The 14,059-nt window shown below is 35.7% G+C and overlaps 1 protein-coding gene across 6 annotated transcripts in view; it reads right to left on the minus strand.

Annotated features, from left to right (window-relative positions):
- The window catches only part of CAB39L (calcium binding protein 39 like), a 94,499-nt gene that overhangs the window by 19,869 nt on the left and 60,571 nt on the right, over positions 1 to 14,059 (minus strand). For all 6 annotated transcript variants that reach the window (XM_082434505.1, XM_082434502.1, XM_082434504.1 and 3 more), the window contains 2 exons: positions 5,602 to 5,770; positions 1,452 to 1,511 (listed from right to left, as the gene is read on the minus strand). In XM_082434505.1, the coding sequence (XP_082290631.1) occupies positions 1,452 to 1,511; positions 5,602 to 5,770 (229 nt within the window). The remainder of the gene's footprint in view (positions 1 to 1,451; positions 1,512 to 5,601; positions 5,771 to 14,059) is intronic.

A 14,059-nucleotide genomic window follows, 5' to 3' on the forward strand; every position in this document is an offset into this window, starting at 1 on the left:
CGGGATCATACAATTAGTAAGAGGTAGAGCAGGATCCTGAAGCAAAGCAAGTGGACACTAAAGTCTATACTGTATTCTGAACCACTGTGTTTGACAGATAAGGTTCCTGCCTCCCAGGGAGCTTAAGAATCAGTCAGGAAGATATAAAGACACACCATAATAATACAATGCGGAAAACATGTGAGAGAGAAGGAGAGAAGGAGAAAGGGAGGGAGGAAGGGAGGGAGGGAGAGGTGGAGAGAAAGAGACAGAGAGAGAGAGAAAAAGAGAGAGAGAGAGAGAGAGAGAGTGTGTGTGTGTGTGTGTGTGTGTGTGTGTGTGTGTGTGTGTTTGGGGGTGGGGGGATTACAGAAAGCTTCCTAGAAGAGTCACATTATGAAACCGAGCAGGACCCTGAGAGGCCTTCCCAGGAACATACCCTCCTGAGTCCCCCACTTCTTGTTTGTAGAAAAGCTTTAGCCTCCTAGGTCTTCCCCAAGTTTCAAAGAGCAAATTTAATCAGAGAAGTGAGAAAATGCAGAAACAAAGGAAAACAGCCAAGCAAGACAAAATAATATTAGTTTAGCCATAAAACAAAGTCAAGGATCTTTAGTTCCTCCTCAAGGTCTATAGATAATATCCTGAGCCATATCCTTGAGTTGTTTTGCAGAGACTAAAACCCTCACCAGGTGGAAGAAGTTAACTGCATACTGCCCACAGGCATGTAGACCTCATACTGGTTGGAACCAAAAGGTTGATGATGTTAACCCCTGAAATACCACCCTGTCACCTTACCACCAACCAGTCAGAAGACTGTCCATGAGCCGATGAGGCACCCCACAACCCTCACCCCTTCCTTGAAAACCATTTGGGATTGGGGTCTTTTGAGCATTAGTCGCCCCACATTCCTTGCTCAGCCTTGCAATAAATGTTGAATTTTCCTTCGTCACAACCCGGTGTCAGTAGACTGGCTTTGCTGCATGTTGGGTGAGTTTGGTTCTGTAACAATTACAGCTAATTATCAAAAGGTTGAGATGGATTCACCCTTAGAGAATGGAGTTGGAAGACAGATATGTATTTTGGTATTTCTACTAGTAAGTAAAACTAGTTATCAAACCAAGTAAAATGATTTATACTAGTAAGGGTGGGGTGCTCTTCCATTTGGAGTTTGCTACTGCCTCTTAAGGGCAACATGGATGCTCTTAAGTCAAGATCAAAGTGAGCAGGTACTAGTTGTTTCCTGGAGCTCCAGAGCACAACAGGAAGAGATGTGAAAAACGAGAAAGCCCTTATCTCCTGCCATCCTCTATTTTCCATAGTTTCTTGATGACCTGGTTTCTAGGTAATAAACCAATCGGGTGTATGGTTGGTTTCAATTGTGTATCATAAATAGGAGTAAGTGCTAACAGATCTAAGGAGAGAGAGAGAGGAAGAGAGAATGAGGTAAAGACTTAAAAATGACTTCTACTTACAGTGTCATAATTTTGTTCTAAGAAGTCTGCTACCAACACTTTATGTCTGGTCAGTAAATCCTAGAAAAAGAACAGTCAAGTGAAACAAAATTATTATAGGTAACAAATTTTATAAATCTATCTTTTTCTTCTAAGATTTTCTAAGTCCATTAATTTGAAACATAAAAGTTTCAGAATATTTTCATTTACATCACAAAATTACTTCCATTCTTAGTTTAAGATGTGAAATACAATTTGTTTCATGCTAAAAACAGCAGAGTGCTTTAAATTCATACCACAGAAATAATTCAACTAGTGAAACAAATGTCACCTAACAGACAAGTGTACAGTATATTTCTTCAAGCCATAACTCTACATTGTGAAAATGATATAATAAATATTCAAATAAAGTTTATGACGACCTTTTAAAAATGTCATTAATAACCATTTATTAAAAAAAGAACTCTGAATGGACTAAAACCATATCTCACAAGTTAACAGATTTTCAACGATTAACCTTTAATTTTTCTTAACCACTTTTGAAACGTAAGTGCCTAGGATGCTGGGAAGCACAAGAATGACATTTAACAGAGCCATCTCAGCATCATCCCACTCTTGGGTTAATGGGCTGGGAAGTGTTGTTCAGTTACTAAGTAGCACAATGCACCCTTTCAAAGTTGACGACAAGTAGCCTGATCTAACTACAGACATAACTCTCAGAAAATTGAACAAAAGCATAAAGGAATGTTTGACTGAAAATTCATAACTAAGTTATATCCTTAATTCACCTTAATGTTGAAAGAAAACAAGCCTCAGCTAATCCGTTTAACATGATTAAGGGCTAAATACCCTGTCTAGGTACTATGCAGAATTTAATTAAAAACGTAACAAGAATTTTCAAGTTTTCCAAAATAAATTCTTATACTTTAATACATATTTAATTAAAGCTTCTTAAAAGCATATACAAGATACACAACATAACCTCACAGAGAAAAAGAAGGCAGCAGCAATGGTAAAACTCACTTATTTCTATTTCAAAAAAAAGTTAAATATTTAAAGCACTTTGCACTACAATTTTCTTTTTTTTTCAGTTTTATTTTTATTTTTTAAAATTTTTATTGGAGTATAATTGATTTACAATGTTGTGTTAGTCTCTGCTGTACAGCAAAGTGAATCAGTTATACATATACATATATCCACTCTTTTTTAGATTCTTTTCCCATATAGGTCATTACAGATTATTTGAATAGAGTTCCCTGTGCTATACAGTAGGTCCTCATTAGTTTGCACTACAGTTTTCAAGTTCAAAAATGAGACTGGCTATTAATTTCATTTCATATTACCTATCGTCATAACTTGATTGACCATTGGGCCGATCAGTAGGTCCTCATTAGTTTGCACTACAATTTTCAAGTTCAAAAATAATGAGACTGGCTATTAATTTCATTTCATATTACCTTTCATCACAACTTGATTGACCATTGGGCCTATCAGTGGAGAAATGTACTTTTTTCCTCAGGAGGACATGTAGTACTGTTCTGGAATCGCAATTTTAAAATGGGAAAACCCTCTAAGGAATTCATTCCTGGTCCATCCCAGGTCAAAATTCAAACCAGTTCCTATGTCAGGGGACACCTCAGAGAGTAAGGTAGTTCCACAGCATCCTTTGGGGTCCCTAATCTTTTTCTAAGTGGATATTCGGGATGCCTAGTTTTCAGATACCTTCTTCCCCAATCTCCTGAGCAGTATCAGTGATTTTCTAAGCTGACCCAGGTTAGAAAGTTCTCTCCATGGGCTGCAGCAGACACTGTGGATGGCTGCACCCATGGGGTTCTGCATCTATTATGACAGTCATCAGCTTCGGGTATGAGGACCATGATCTCCCATGGCCTCAGGCCCTGCACATACAGTGATGGTGGCAACGGAAAGAGTACTTTGCAGATGAGTGCTGCCTGGAAAGGTTTTCCATTCGCTATACATTAGTGTTACACCAAAGAAACAGGAATAAGAAGGGGGTTCTGTTAGTAGCAGCTCCTTCAAATTCTAAGGGAAAAAAATAACTTTAAAATCCGATAATAGAAAATATAATATGGTAGGGTAGAATTCCTCCAGCACACGTGTATGATGGATACAGCCAATAAGTGATTCGTGCACATACACTCTTACACTTGAGTGTGTATACATTATATATACATAGATATACCCTCCAATTTATATACATAATAAATGTATGCACAAAACTGGAGGGATTATACCATATATATATACACACATACAGACATATATAACATAATACATGTATATAAACATAATACATAGACAAATACAGATGTTGCATTATTATAGATCAAATAACTGAGTGGGAGAAAAATTGCTAGGATCCCACCCAAAAAGGAAAAAGCAGAAAATTGCCAAGAAAAATAAAGTTCAAATTTTAAAGAATTTAAAGTTTAAAAAAAGTATTTGAAATAGTGTACTCTTTCATCCCACCTCGTAACAATTGTTTTGACAGGGCTAAGTTCTGCACAGTCTAAGTATCATGCTAAAAAAATGTTGATATTGATATTTTAGTGAATTCTTCACAGCTTGGGAGAACTCGGGGTGCAATGACAGAGACAGACATGCAATGGCAGGGACACGATACTACATCAGCCAGCAGCAGCTGCATTTACTGAGTTTTTACTACGTGCTGGAGGGTGTGCCGAGCACCTTACATACGTTATTTCTAATCTTCACAACTCCACAAAAACAGAGATTATTTTCCTCATCTCACAGATGAAGGACATATAGCAAGTCAGGTGCAGAGAGAGATGGAATTCATACCACTTCTTATCATGTCGATTCTTAGAGGGAGAGGTGAAAGAGATTGTGGTTGTAAGGAATATTTTTTGGGAAAGGACAATTTGTAGACAATACCATGACAAAAACATAAGCCAACAATGTGAAAACATCAATGACTAACTGGGCAGTAGTCATCCTGCAGTTCAAAACAAAAAAGGTTAAGCCTAAGAAGTTAAAAACAAAAGCCCAAACCAACCAGCCAACCAAGTAAACAAATCCCCTTGAAACCAGCTACTTAAAAAAAAGTGACTTATGGTCATTACATTATATTAACCACAGCATTTTGGTAAAATATAGAAAATAGGCATTTTCAATATCAGTAGCATACTAGGAAACTTTTTAAGGTTATTTAGATTTTCAAGGACTTAAGTTCAACGGAAAATATGCTCATGTACAAATCACCATAGTTTATTTTTGTGATTCAGTATTGTGCTGAAAATTAAACTGAGCTGAACATATGATGCAAGACACTATTATCAAGTATAGTTTATTCTATTAAATGTTGAAAAATCTATGCGGAAATTTTCAAAAATAAATGCTCAATTGAATTTGATCTTCCCCCTCCATTAGAGTTGTTCTATGTTTACAGTTATTTATGAAGTCTTATTTATGGATTTTTAAAAAAGGAACTAACTTGTTTCCATGACAGCACAGAGTCATCAGATAGAAAAGGAAAAAAAATGGCACTACAGTAGCTACTAATAGAGAACATCTCCTCAGTTGTTTAGGCACAGATATTTGCTAGAAAGAAATGGAACCATCCTTTGTGTTAAATGTCTTTCTTCCTATTTGATGCACCAAGGCCCCTCCTACCATGTGTTCTAGATATACTCTTGGGGGCTTCATCTGTAGCCACTGTACAACTGTTGTTTTGCCGGGTGAGACTTGTCGCCTATGAAACAGAGAAGGCTCCTGGGGTTTCTCAACACCCTGAGCACAAGTCCATGTTTCTTGCCCTCGCTGCTCCTCTTCCCTCCACCCACCGCCAACTCTCCTTAGAGTCTGTCCCCTGCCCTTTCCTCCTCTTTTCCTTCCTTCCCTCACTCTTTGCTCTTCTCACTGGTTTTCTTCTTCCTTACTCTGTGTCCTTGTCTTCTTCATAAGCCCATATGAGCTTATGACAAGCATTTGGAGTTGCTTTTTCCACAATGTGACAGACAGGTCTAATTGCATTCTTTTACTGAATCCTCTTATGGTCCACATCATACACAGTTGGCTATGCTCTGACCTAAGGAATACAATTTTCTGCTTTTAAAAGTTAAACTGCCTCTTAGAGGCCAAATGACTAAATGCTGAAATTAAATAACCCAGCTGATTCAGAAAAAATTACCTTAAAAGTAGCAAAGGCGTCTGAAGCAATATCAAATGTTGACAACTCCACATACTTAAAGAAATCTCTGAATTGATTAGAAAAGAGGATGATTTTGGCAAGCGGTTCATGTCGAATACATTCTCTCAGCATAATCCCACAACGTAAGGCGATCTGTGGGGTTTCATATCTAAAGCATAAACAAGAGAGAAACAGAGAACTATGTTGTTTTATTAACAAAATAATATTAATGGTATCAAAACCATTTCAATACTGCTGTTAATGGAAGCATAGATACCATCTGTCACAGTTCATTCAAACACCATTCTTTCAATACCCACTAAATATCCACAATGTGCCTGGCACTATTCCAGATGCTGGGGATAGAATAGTAAGCAGACAAGGTCACTGCCTTCCTAGCATTCACAGTTTAGTGCAAATGTTTCTGGTGGGGGAGGAGACAGACTATAAACAATGAAAAGATAATTTCATATACTTCAGTGCTGTGAAACTGAAGACAACAAAATAGGTACACTATAGAGTGTACTTAATTTGCTTTACTTTAGACTGAGTGGTCAGGGAAGAGGCAAAGCATTCAGGCAAAGGGAACTAACTGTGCAAAGGCTCCAGGGAAAGAACCAGCAGCTTTGTAAGCCAAGGTAAGGAGTTTCATTTTTAAGTGTGATAGGAAGCCTTTGGATAGTTTAAAGAAAGCAATTAACACAGTCTATCATATGCTTTAAAAAAGATCACTCTGGCTACCTGTGGAGAATCTTGTAAAACAGGGAAGAATGAGCTGGGGAGCTAGAGTGGAAGCAGGGAGACTAGCTAGTAGGAGGAACAGAAGCCCAGCTGGGGATGATGGGGGCTTGGACTGGGGTGGCAGTAGTAGAATAGAGGACTGTGGGCAGGTCATGCATATTATTCAGGGGAAGAATCAACAAAACTTGTAGATGTTGTAGTTGCGGTAGGGTGAGGAATAAATTTGGGGTGAGGGAAATTGAGGATTCAAGGATAATAAAATAATATTTACATGAAATTCAGAATCAAGAATAAATCTCTTTCCCACAATTTAGGAAATAGGCTACTTTGCAACATCAAATTTATAAATACAGTAGGGAAAATAGCAAAGAAAGGTATTTGAGAGAATTCATTAAACCAGTGTGGTATTTATTCATTTTTTCCCCATTTTTATGTGGAATAATATTCACAAATATCATTTGAATAGTCCCTGAAAAACTCATATTAACATTAAATGCTAATATATTCAGATAGGCACTATTCTTTGCAGAATATTAAAAAATGCCAATTTACAGTGTTAGCAATTTCTCTTATCATAAGAATTTGAAAATCAGCCTATTGGCATGCATGGAAGAGTTATAAGGTGGGTTTTATTAAAGATGTTATAAAGATGGGTACGTTTTCTGAAATGTGAAGGAGAAAAACACTATCATTTATTAATAGAGTACTTAGGAGAATATAAAATGAAGACTGTTGACCTAGAGAAAGAACCTAAGGGGCAGACAATTAAAATCCAGACTTATTAGTAAGATATTTATGGACTTTCATAATTTTGCTTTAAACTTAACTTTTCAATTTCATCTCTCATCACATCCCTTAATTCCTTGGGGTACGCCATTCTCTCAACCTAGAATGCCCTTCTCCTTAAGTTTCCACCTCTAAGATTCTCTCTCATCTTTCAAGACTTAGTTCAAATGCCACCTCCTCCTTGAAGTGTTTCCAATCACCTACCATTCAGAATCATTCTCCCTTCATACTTCATATCTTCCTTCATACTCCTACAACAGCTTGTCTGTAATTCTACTTTAGCACTTTTCTCATTCTGCACTATAGTACATTGCAATTAATTGTTATAAATCTGTTTTCTTTACCTCATTACAAACAACTTAATTGCTAAGGATATGTTTTACTTATCCTGTTACCTTCTCCTCTCCTCCATATGGTGCCTATGTCTTATTTACTGTTACCTTCCCCCATCCCTACCCCAGTCTCCGAAGAGTGCCTAGGATAATGCTTTTCACAAAGGCATATAATGAATTTAATAAACTTCAAGCTCTGATTAAAATTCTTAATACTAGAGGACTCTAATGAGACACAAACTTTGGCTTAGAGAAAAAGCTGTATGATCTCTAGCCAATGTTTTCTCATTTCTTAATTCAATTGTCAAACTGAAACTATCTATAAAAAAAGTTTCTACTCCAACTTTTGTGTATAATTAGTTCTCTTTTTTCTTTCATTTGGTGAAGTTTATTGGAACCATCTGTGATGCACTGACTATTCTTGAGAACCAAGAGAATATTTTAAAAGATGCTACTCTGAGTCAGAACACTTTTCATTCCATCCTAGTAGTTTGTGCCCAAGAGTGGAACTGTCATTTCTCTGAGATGACAACTTCTTAAAGTTAGGAATATATTGGGATATATAAGGAAAGTCCTAATTTTCCTCAGCACCTTTAAGGAATTTATAATTCACATACATCATTTCAACCTGACTACCCTCTAGGATATTGACTTTTGATAGTTTATTGCCTACTATATAAAGAAGTGCTCCATAAGTTAAGTCTACCTTAAGTTTCAAATCCCAAGAACATTAATATACTTAGGTTTGGTAAAGAATCAATCTTTACCTCATCTATTTTATTCTACTTGTAGATAAGCGTCTCAAGGACAAAAGACCACGACAAATCACTATGTTCTCCACAACAACTAACTTAATGGCAGGTTGCTGATAAAGGTTAATCCAATGAATGTTGGATCACTATTTTATAGAATTGAAGCATATCTTCCTGCTGATTTGTAGTTTGGATCATATAGTCCGGACTATATAATTAACTGTGTCATTGTGGAGAATGCACACTACTTTATATGCATGCTTATTCAAATAATAACAGTGTGTAAGATCTGTTTCAAATTTAATAAAAGCCAAAGTGTAAGAGAAATGATCTCATCTAGCAGTGAGCTACAGTAAACATTACACAAAAAATGGTTAGAAGAAAGACCTTGTGCAAGAATATCTCAATTTAAGGACACAGATTATATTATGTAAGGAGAAAAATGACTTTTGTTGTTACTGATGGAAGAAACAAGGTCAGCCAGCACTAGGAAAAGTTTTGTAAAATGCCATTCAGCAAACACTTGGCCTCCTCAATATAATCAAGAAGTTTTGCTTCTAATTTAGAAACATTTGCTTACTTTAAAAATAGTGAGCTAACTGTCCACTGAAAAGGTCTAGAAGCAATAACAATCCAATGTCAATGAGCATCCCTAGCATCCAGATTATAGTTCCTAAGAACCATTTCTAACTAAAAGGAGCAAGAGTCCTTGGTAGAAATGGCTAATTCCAGGTCTGTGTTAGAAAATGTACAAGATGGGCCAGAAAGCAAGGAAACTCTCACAAACTAATGGGAGTGATATCAAAAGGACATGGGTCAACTTGAAGAAGCCACAGACAGATAATCAAGCAACAAAAAAATTTTTTTAAAGTACAACTATATAAGATGTATGAAAAAACACTAAGTCCATTAGTTCATAATGATACTACAGGGATACAGGGGTGAGGAGGAGGAGGAGAGAAGAAGAGAGGAAGAAGGGGGAGAGGGAGAAAGACGGGGGAAAGAGAGAGATAAATAAACGGACACCAATGGAAGTTCCTAGGTTAACAATTTATTACTTTCTAAACTGATAATTGAAGGAAAAGAATTAGACATTTATTCTTCCTCTCCAGTATGGATTGTACTTCAGACTAATTAAATTGTGGTGGAAGAGAGAAAATTATTCTCTATAAAACTAGTCCAGTCAATAAATACACAAAGAATAATAAAGTTAGAAAATCACCTTTTTGTAACCCCTAACAAAATGACTGAATCAGGCAATGTTCATCAATGGATGATAAAACAATTAAGTGTAGTTGATGGGGAACTTTATAGTGGATTAGGCTGCCACCATCTGAACTCATTGCTCAGTCTTAGCATTACTAAATGTATGTCTCCTGATGCGATGAAACACAAACTACACAGCACCACTTACAAAATATGACTGCCATAATAAAACTGAATCTGAATCTAATCAAGCCTTTAAATATAACCTCCAATGAAGCAATCTGACAAACCTAGAATAAAGGAAATTATGTAGGATAACTGATTCAGTTTTTCAACAAGTCAATGGCATAAACATGGGAGAAGGTGCTGTTTGAAATGAAAAGGGACTTAAAAAAGACTTAAGTGACATTATAAGCAAATACAATAAGTGGACCTTATTAGAATTCTTGTTTGAACAGACCAACTAAAATCTGGGGGGGGGCAATCAAGGAAATTTGAGTATGGACTGGGTATTAGTTATTAATGAATTATTATTAATTTTAAAGTGCAAAATTACATTGTAGTTATGTAAAAATTATCTTATTTTTGAGATGCGTATTGATGTGTTTAGGGTTGATACGATGATATTACATGAGATTTGAGATTTGCTTTAAAATACTCCAGTCAAAGAAAAAAAAAAAAGAAAAAACAAGGGAAGGGGTGTTGGGAAGACAGATGAAATAAACACAGCAAAATACTGACGGTTGTTAAGGCTAGGAGATGGGTACTGTCTTTGTACTGTCTTGTTTTGTATATGGTTGAAAATTTTTGCAATAAAATTTTTAAAAATAAGATTATTAGGAGAAATTTATTATTTTAATATTGGACTTCTGGAAAATCTTCCACTGGCAATGTTTCTTTATGGATCACTGAGAGCAGTTTAGTGACCTCACTCTCGAGTTCTCTCAGTACCCTGAAATGTCATTTGCATGGGCCAGGAGAAAAGTTCGTTTGAAGTGAGAAAGTCCTTTTTAATAATCTTTTCATAAAATTTGGGTTCCAAATCCTTTTACCATGTTTTGTATCCCATATCCAAATGATTCTCCTTGATGGACAAGAATCAATTTCTTTCTGTCTTACATTCTTTATGGTTAGACTTAGGTCCAGTATAGCAGGTTACTATCATATCCCTAAATGACATCATTTTTTTTATGATTTCTTTCTTTTTTTCTTTTTCTTTTTTTATTATTATTTTTATTGGAGTATAGTTGATTTAAAATGTTGTTAGTTTCTGTGGTACAGCAAAGTGAATCAGTTATACATACACATATAACCACTCCTTTTTAGATTCTTTTCCCACATAGGTCATTACAGAGTATTGAGAAAAGTTCCCTGTGCTGCACAGTAGTTTCTTATTAGTTATCATTTTATATATAGTAGTGGCAAAGCACTTAGTTCTGTTGAGACATGTTCTTACTAACATGTTTAAAGAATTGAGATAATTTCAAAGAGCAATTCAACTAACAGAATAATGCGGACCTCCATCTTGAGCCATATTCATCATCTGACTCCACTGTCTAATCTTTTTTTTTGCATTTCTTCTCTTTTTTTTTATTTTTTAAATTTTTATTGGGGTATAGTTGCTTTACAATGTTGTGTTAGTTTCTACTGTACAGTAAAGTGAATCAGCTATACATATACATATATCCCCTCTTTTTTGGATTTCCTTCCCATTTAGGTCACCAGAGAGCATTGAGTAGACTTCCCTGTGCTACACAGTAGGTTGTCATTAGTTATCTATTTTATACATAGTATCAATAGTGTATATATGTTAATCCCAATCTCCCAATTCATCCACACCCCCCTTGCTCCCTTGGTATCCATATGTTTGTTCTCTACACCTATGTCTCTATTTCTGCTTTGTAAATAAGATCGTCTATACCAATCTTTTCAGATTCTACACATATGTGTTAATATACGATATTTGTTTTTCTCTTTCTGACTTACTTCACTCTGTATGACAGACTCTAGGTCCATCCACGTCCCTACAAATGACCTAATTTCGTTGCTTTTTATGGCTGAGTAATATTCCATTGTATATATGTACCACATCTTCTTTATCCATTCGTCTGTGGATGGACATTTAGGTTGTTTCCATGTCCTGGCTATTGTAAATAGTGCTGCAATGAACACTGGGGTGCATGTGTCTTTTTGAATTATGGTTTTCTCTGGGTATATACCCAGTAGTGAAATTGCTGGGTCACATGGTAGTTCTATTTTTAATTTTTTAAGGAACCTCCATACTATTCTCCACAGTGGCTGTTATCGATTTACATTCCCACCAACAGTGCAAGAGGGTTCCCTTTTCTCCACACCCTCTCCAGCATTTATTGTTTGTAGATTTTTTGATGATGCCATTCTGACTGGTGTGAGGTGATACCTCATTGTAGTTTTGATTTGCATTTCTCTAATAATTAGTGATGTTGAGCATCTTTTCATGTGTTTGTTGGCCATCTTTATGTCTTCTTTGGAGAAATGTCTATTTAGCTCTTCTGCCCATTTTTTGACTGGGTTGTTTGTTTTTTTGGTATCGAACTGCATGAGCTGCTTGTATATTTTGGAGATTAATCCTTTGTCAGTTGCTTTGTTTGCAAATATTTTCTCCCATTCTGAAGGCTGTCTTTTCGTCTTGTTTATGGTTTCCTTTGCTGTGCAAAAGCTTTTAAGTTTAATTAGGTCCCATTTGTTTACCTAAATGACATCACTGTTTGATGTCTGAATGCACCAATCAAATTATGTCCCCAGTTTTCAAGCAACTTTACAAGAGATAATTGAGTAAAAATGTTGATCTTTAACAAAGGGCTAAACCTCTAGCATTTCAAGCTAACCTAGAAAATGGTAATGGGTAAAGCTGATTCAGGTGCAATGGTTCCATTCAGGGCTTCCTGTACACTCTGTCCTCAGGGTCTTCTATAATTACCTCTCCCTTCTTATCTGAAGGGCTTCAAATCTTATTAAGGACGTATTAATGGTTAAGAAAATGGGATTTAGAATCAGATCTGGATTGAAAAATTGGCTCTGCTACTTATTAGCTGTATTTATAACCTTGAGCAATAGCCTTACTCTAAGTTTCAATTTCCTCATCTGTAAAATGGTAAGGATAATACCTAGTCCTCATAGTATTGTTAGAAGGATTAAATGAAATAACATAAGACGTTGAATGTAATACCTGGCACACAGCAAACACTCAATAAATGGTATCTATAAAACAGGATGCGAAGCAATGAGTTTAAAGTTTGGGTTAAAAAATAAAAGAATCATTATAATATAGAATAAAAACCAGAGGAGTCATCACCAAATTGTTGATAATGGTTTCTTTGGGAAGGATTATGGTATGCACTCCCTTTCTATACTATAGATTTCTAAACTGTTTGAATTTTTAAAATTTATCTTTATTGAAGTATAGTTGAATTATAATATTGTGTTAAAATGTCTGAATTTTTAAATAATAAACATGTATCACTTTGAATCAGAAAAAATAAAATGTTTTAAAAATATCTACTCTTACACAACATTGTAAAGCAATTATACTCCAATAAAGATATAAAAAAGAAAAGAAAAATAAATAAATAAAAATATCTACTCCTCTTCATCCCCAATATCACCATTAAAGTTCTGGCCCTAATTATCCCTTGCTTGGCCTCTTCCAAGCTGGAATCTCAGACCCCCAATTCTCCAAGCCATTTTCTATACTGCCACCAGAACTCATCACATCTAGTCCCTGGATGGTTCCATGTTGCCTTTAGAATAACATTCAGACTCCTTGGTAGGACTGAAAGACTTATGAAAGACTCTTCATAACTTGGTCTTAGCCCTTCCAGCTTTATCCTCATCCCTACTTTCCATTCACACTAGGTTCCAGCTGCATCAGAATTCTTGTCATCCTCCAAACACATTGTGCAATTTGATGCCTCTGTGGCTTTGCATGGGAGGTACCTAATCCTTCTACTCTCTGTGTCTATTTGGAAATTTTCTACTTTAAGACCTGCTTCATTTTTGACATCTCAAGCAGAGGTGATGGCTTCTTCATCTGTGCTCCCATAGAATATACTGGTAAAGAAACAACAATGAGTTGTAATGAGTTATCTCTGCTCACTGTAGACTATAACTGCTTGAAGACTGGAAAGCTGGATATTGTTCTGAGAGCACAGATTCTGGAGTCAGACTACTAGAGTTTAAAGCATACTGGCTATGTGACTTTGGACAAGTTACTTAACCTCTCTGGGCTGCAGTATCCTCTTCTATAAAATGGGTATAATAAAAATAACAACAACAAAAACAACAATAACTACCCACAGGACTATTATATAAATATAAAGCAGGGCCTGACATATACTAAGTACTATGTTAACTACTACAATTACTATACTTACTATTATTAGTGCTATTATTACTATTATTATTGTAGACCCCTAATAGATGAATTAATAAGCAGTTTTAGCCTTACAAACTAAACTAATTATTAACTTTTCAGAAGATATGGAAAGACGCTTTATAAAACTTTCTTGATGAATCAGATTTGAGGGAGTTATGCTTAAAGTAAACAATTCCTATTTTTCTATTGTGACTGCTATTCAGTGACAGCAGCTACATGAAGGAGAT

This window comes from Balaenoptera physalus (genome assembly GCF_965194825.1).
Source record: "Balaenoptera physalus genome assembly, chromosome: 18".
NCBI lineage: Eukaryota > Metazoa > Chordata > Mammalia > Artiodactyla > Balaenopteridae > Balaenoptera > Balaenoptera physalus.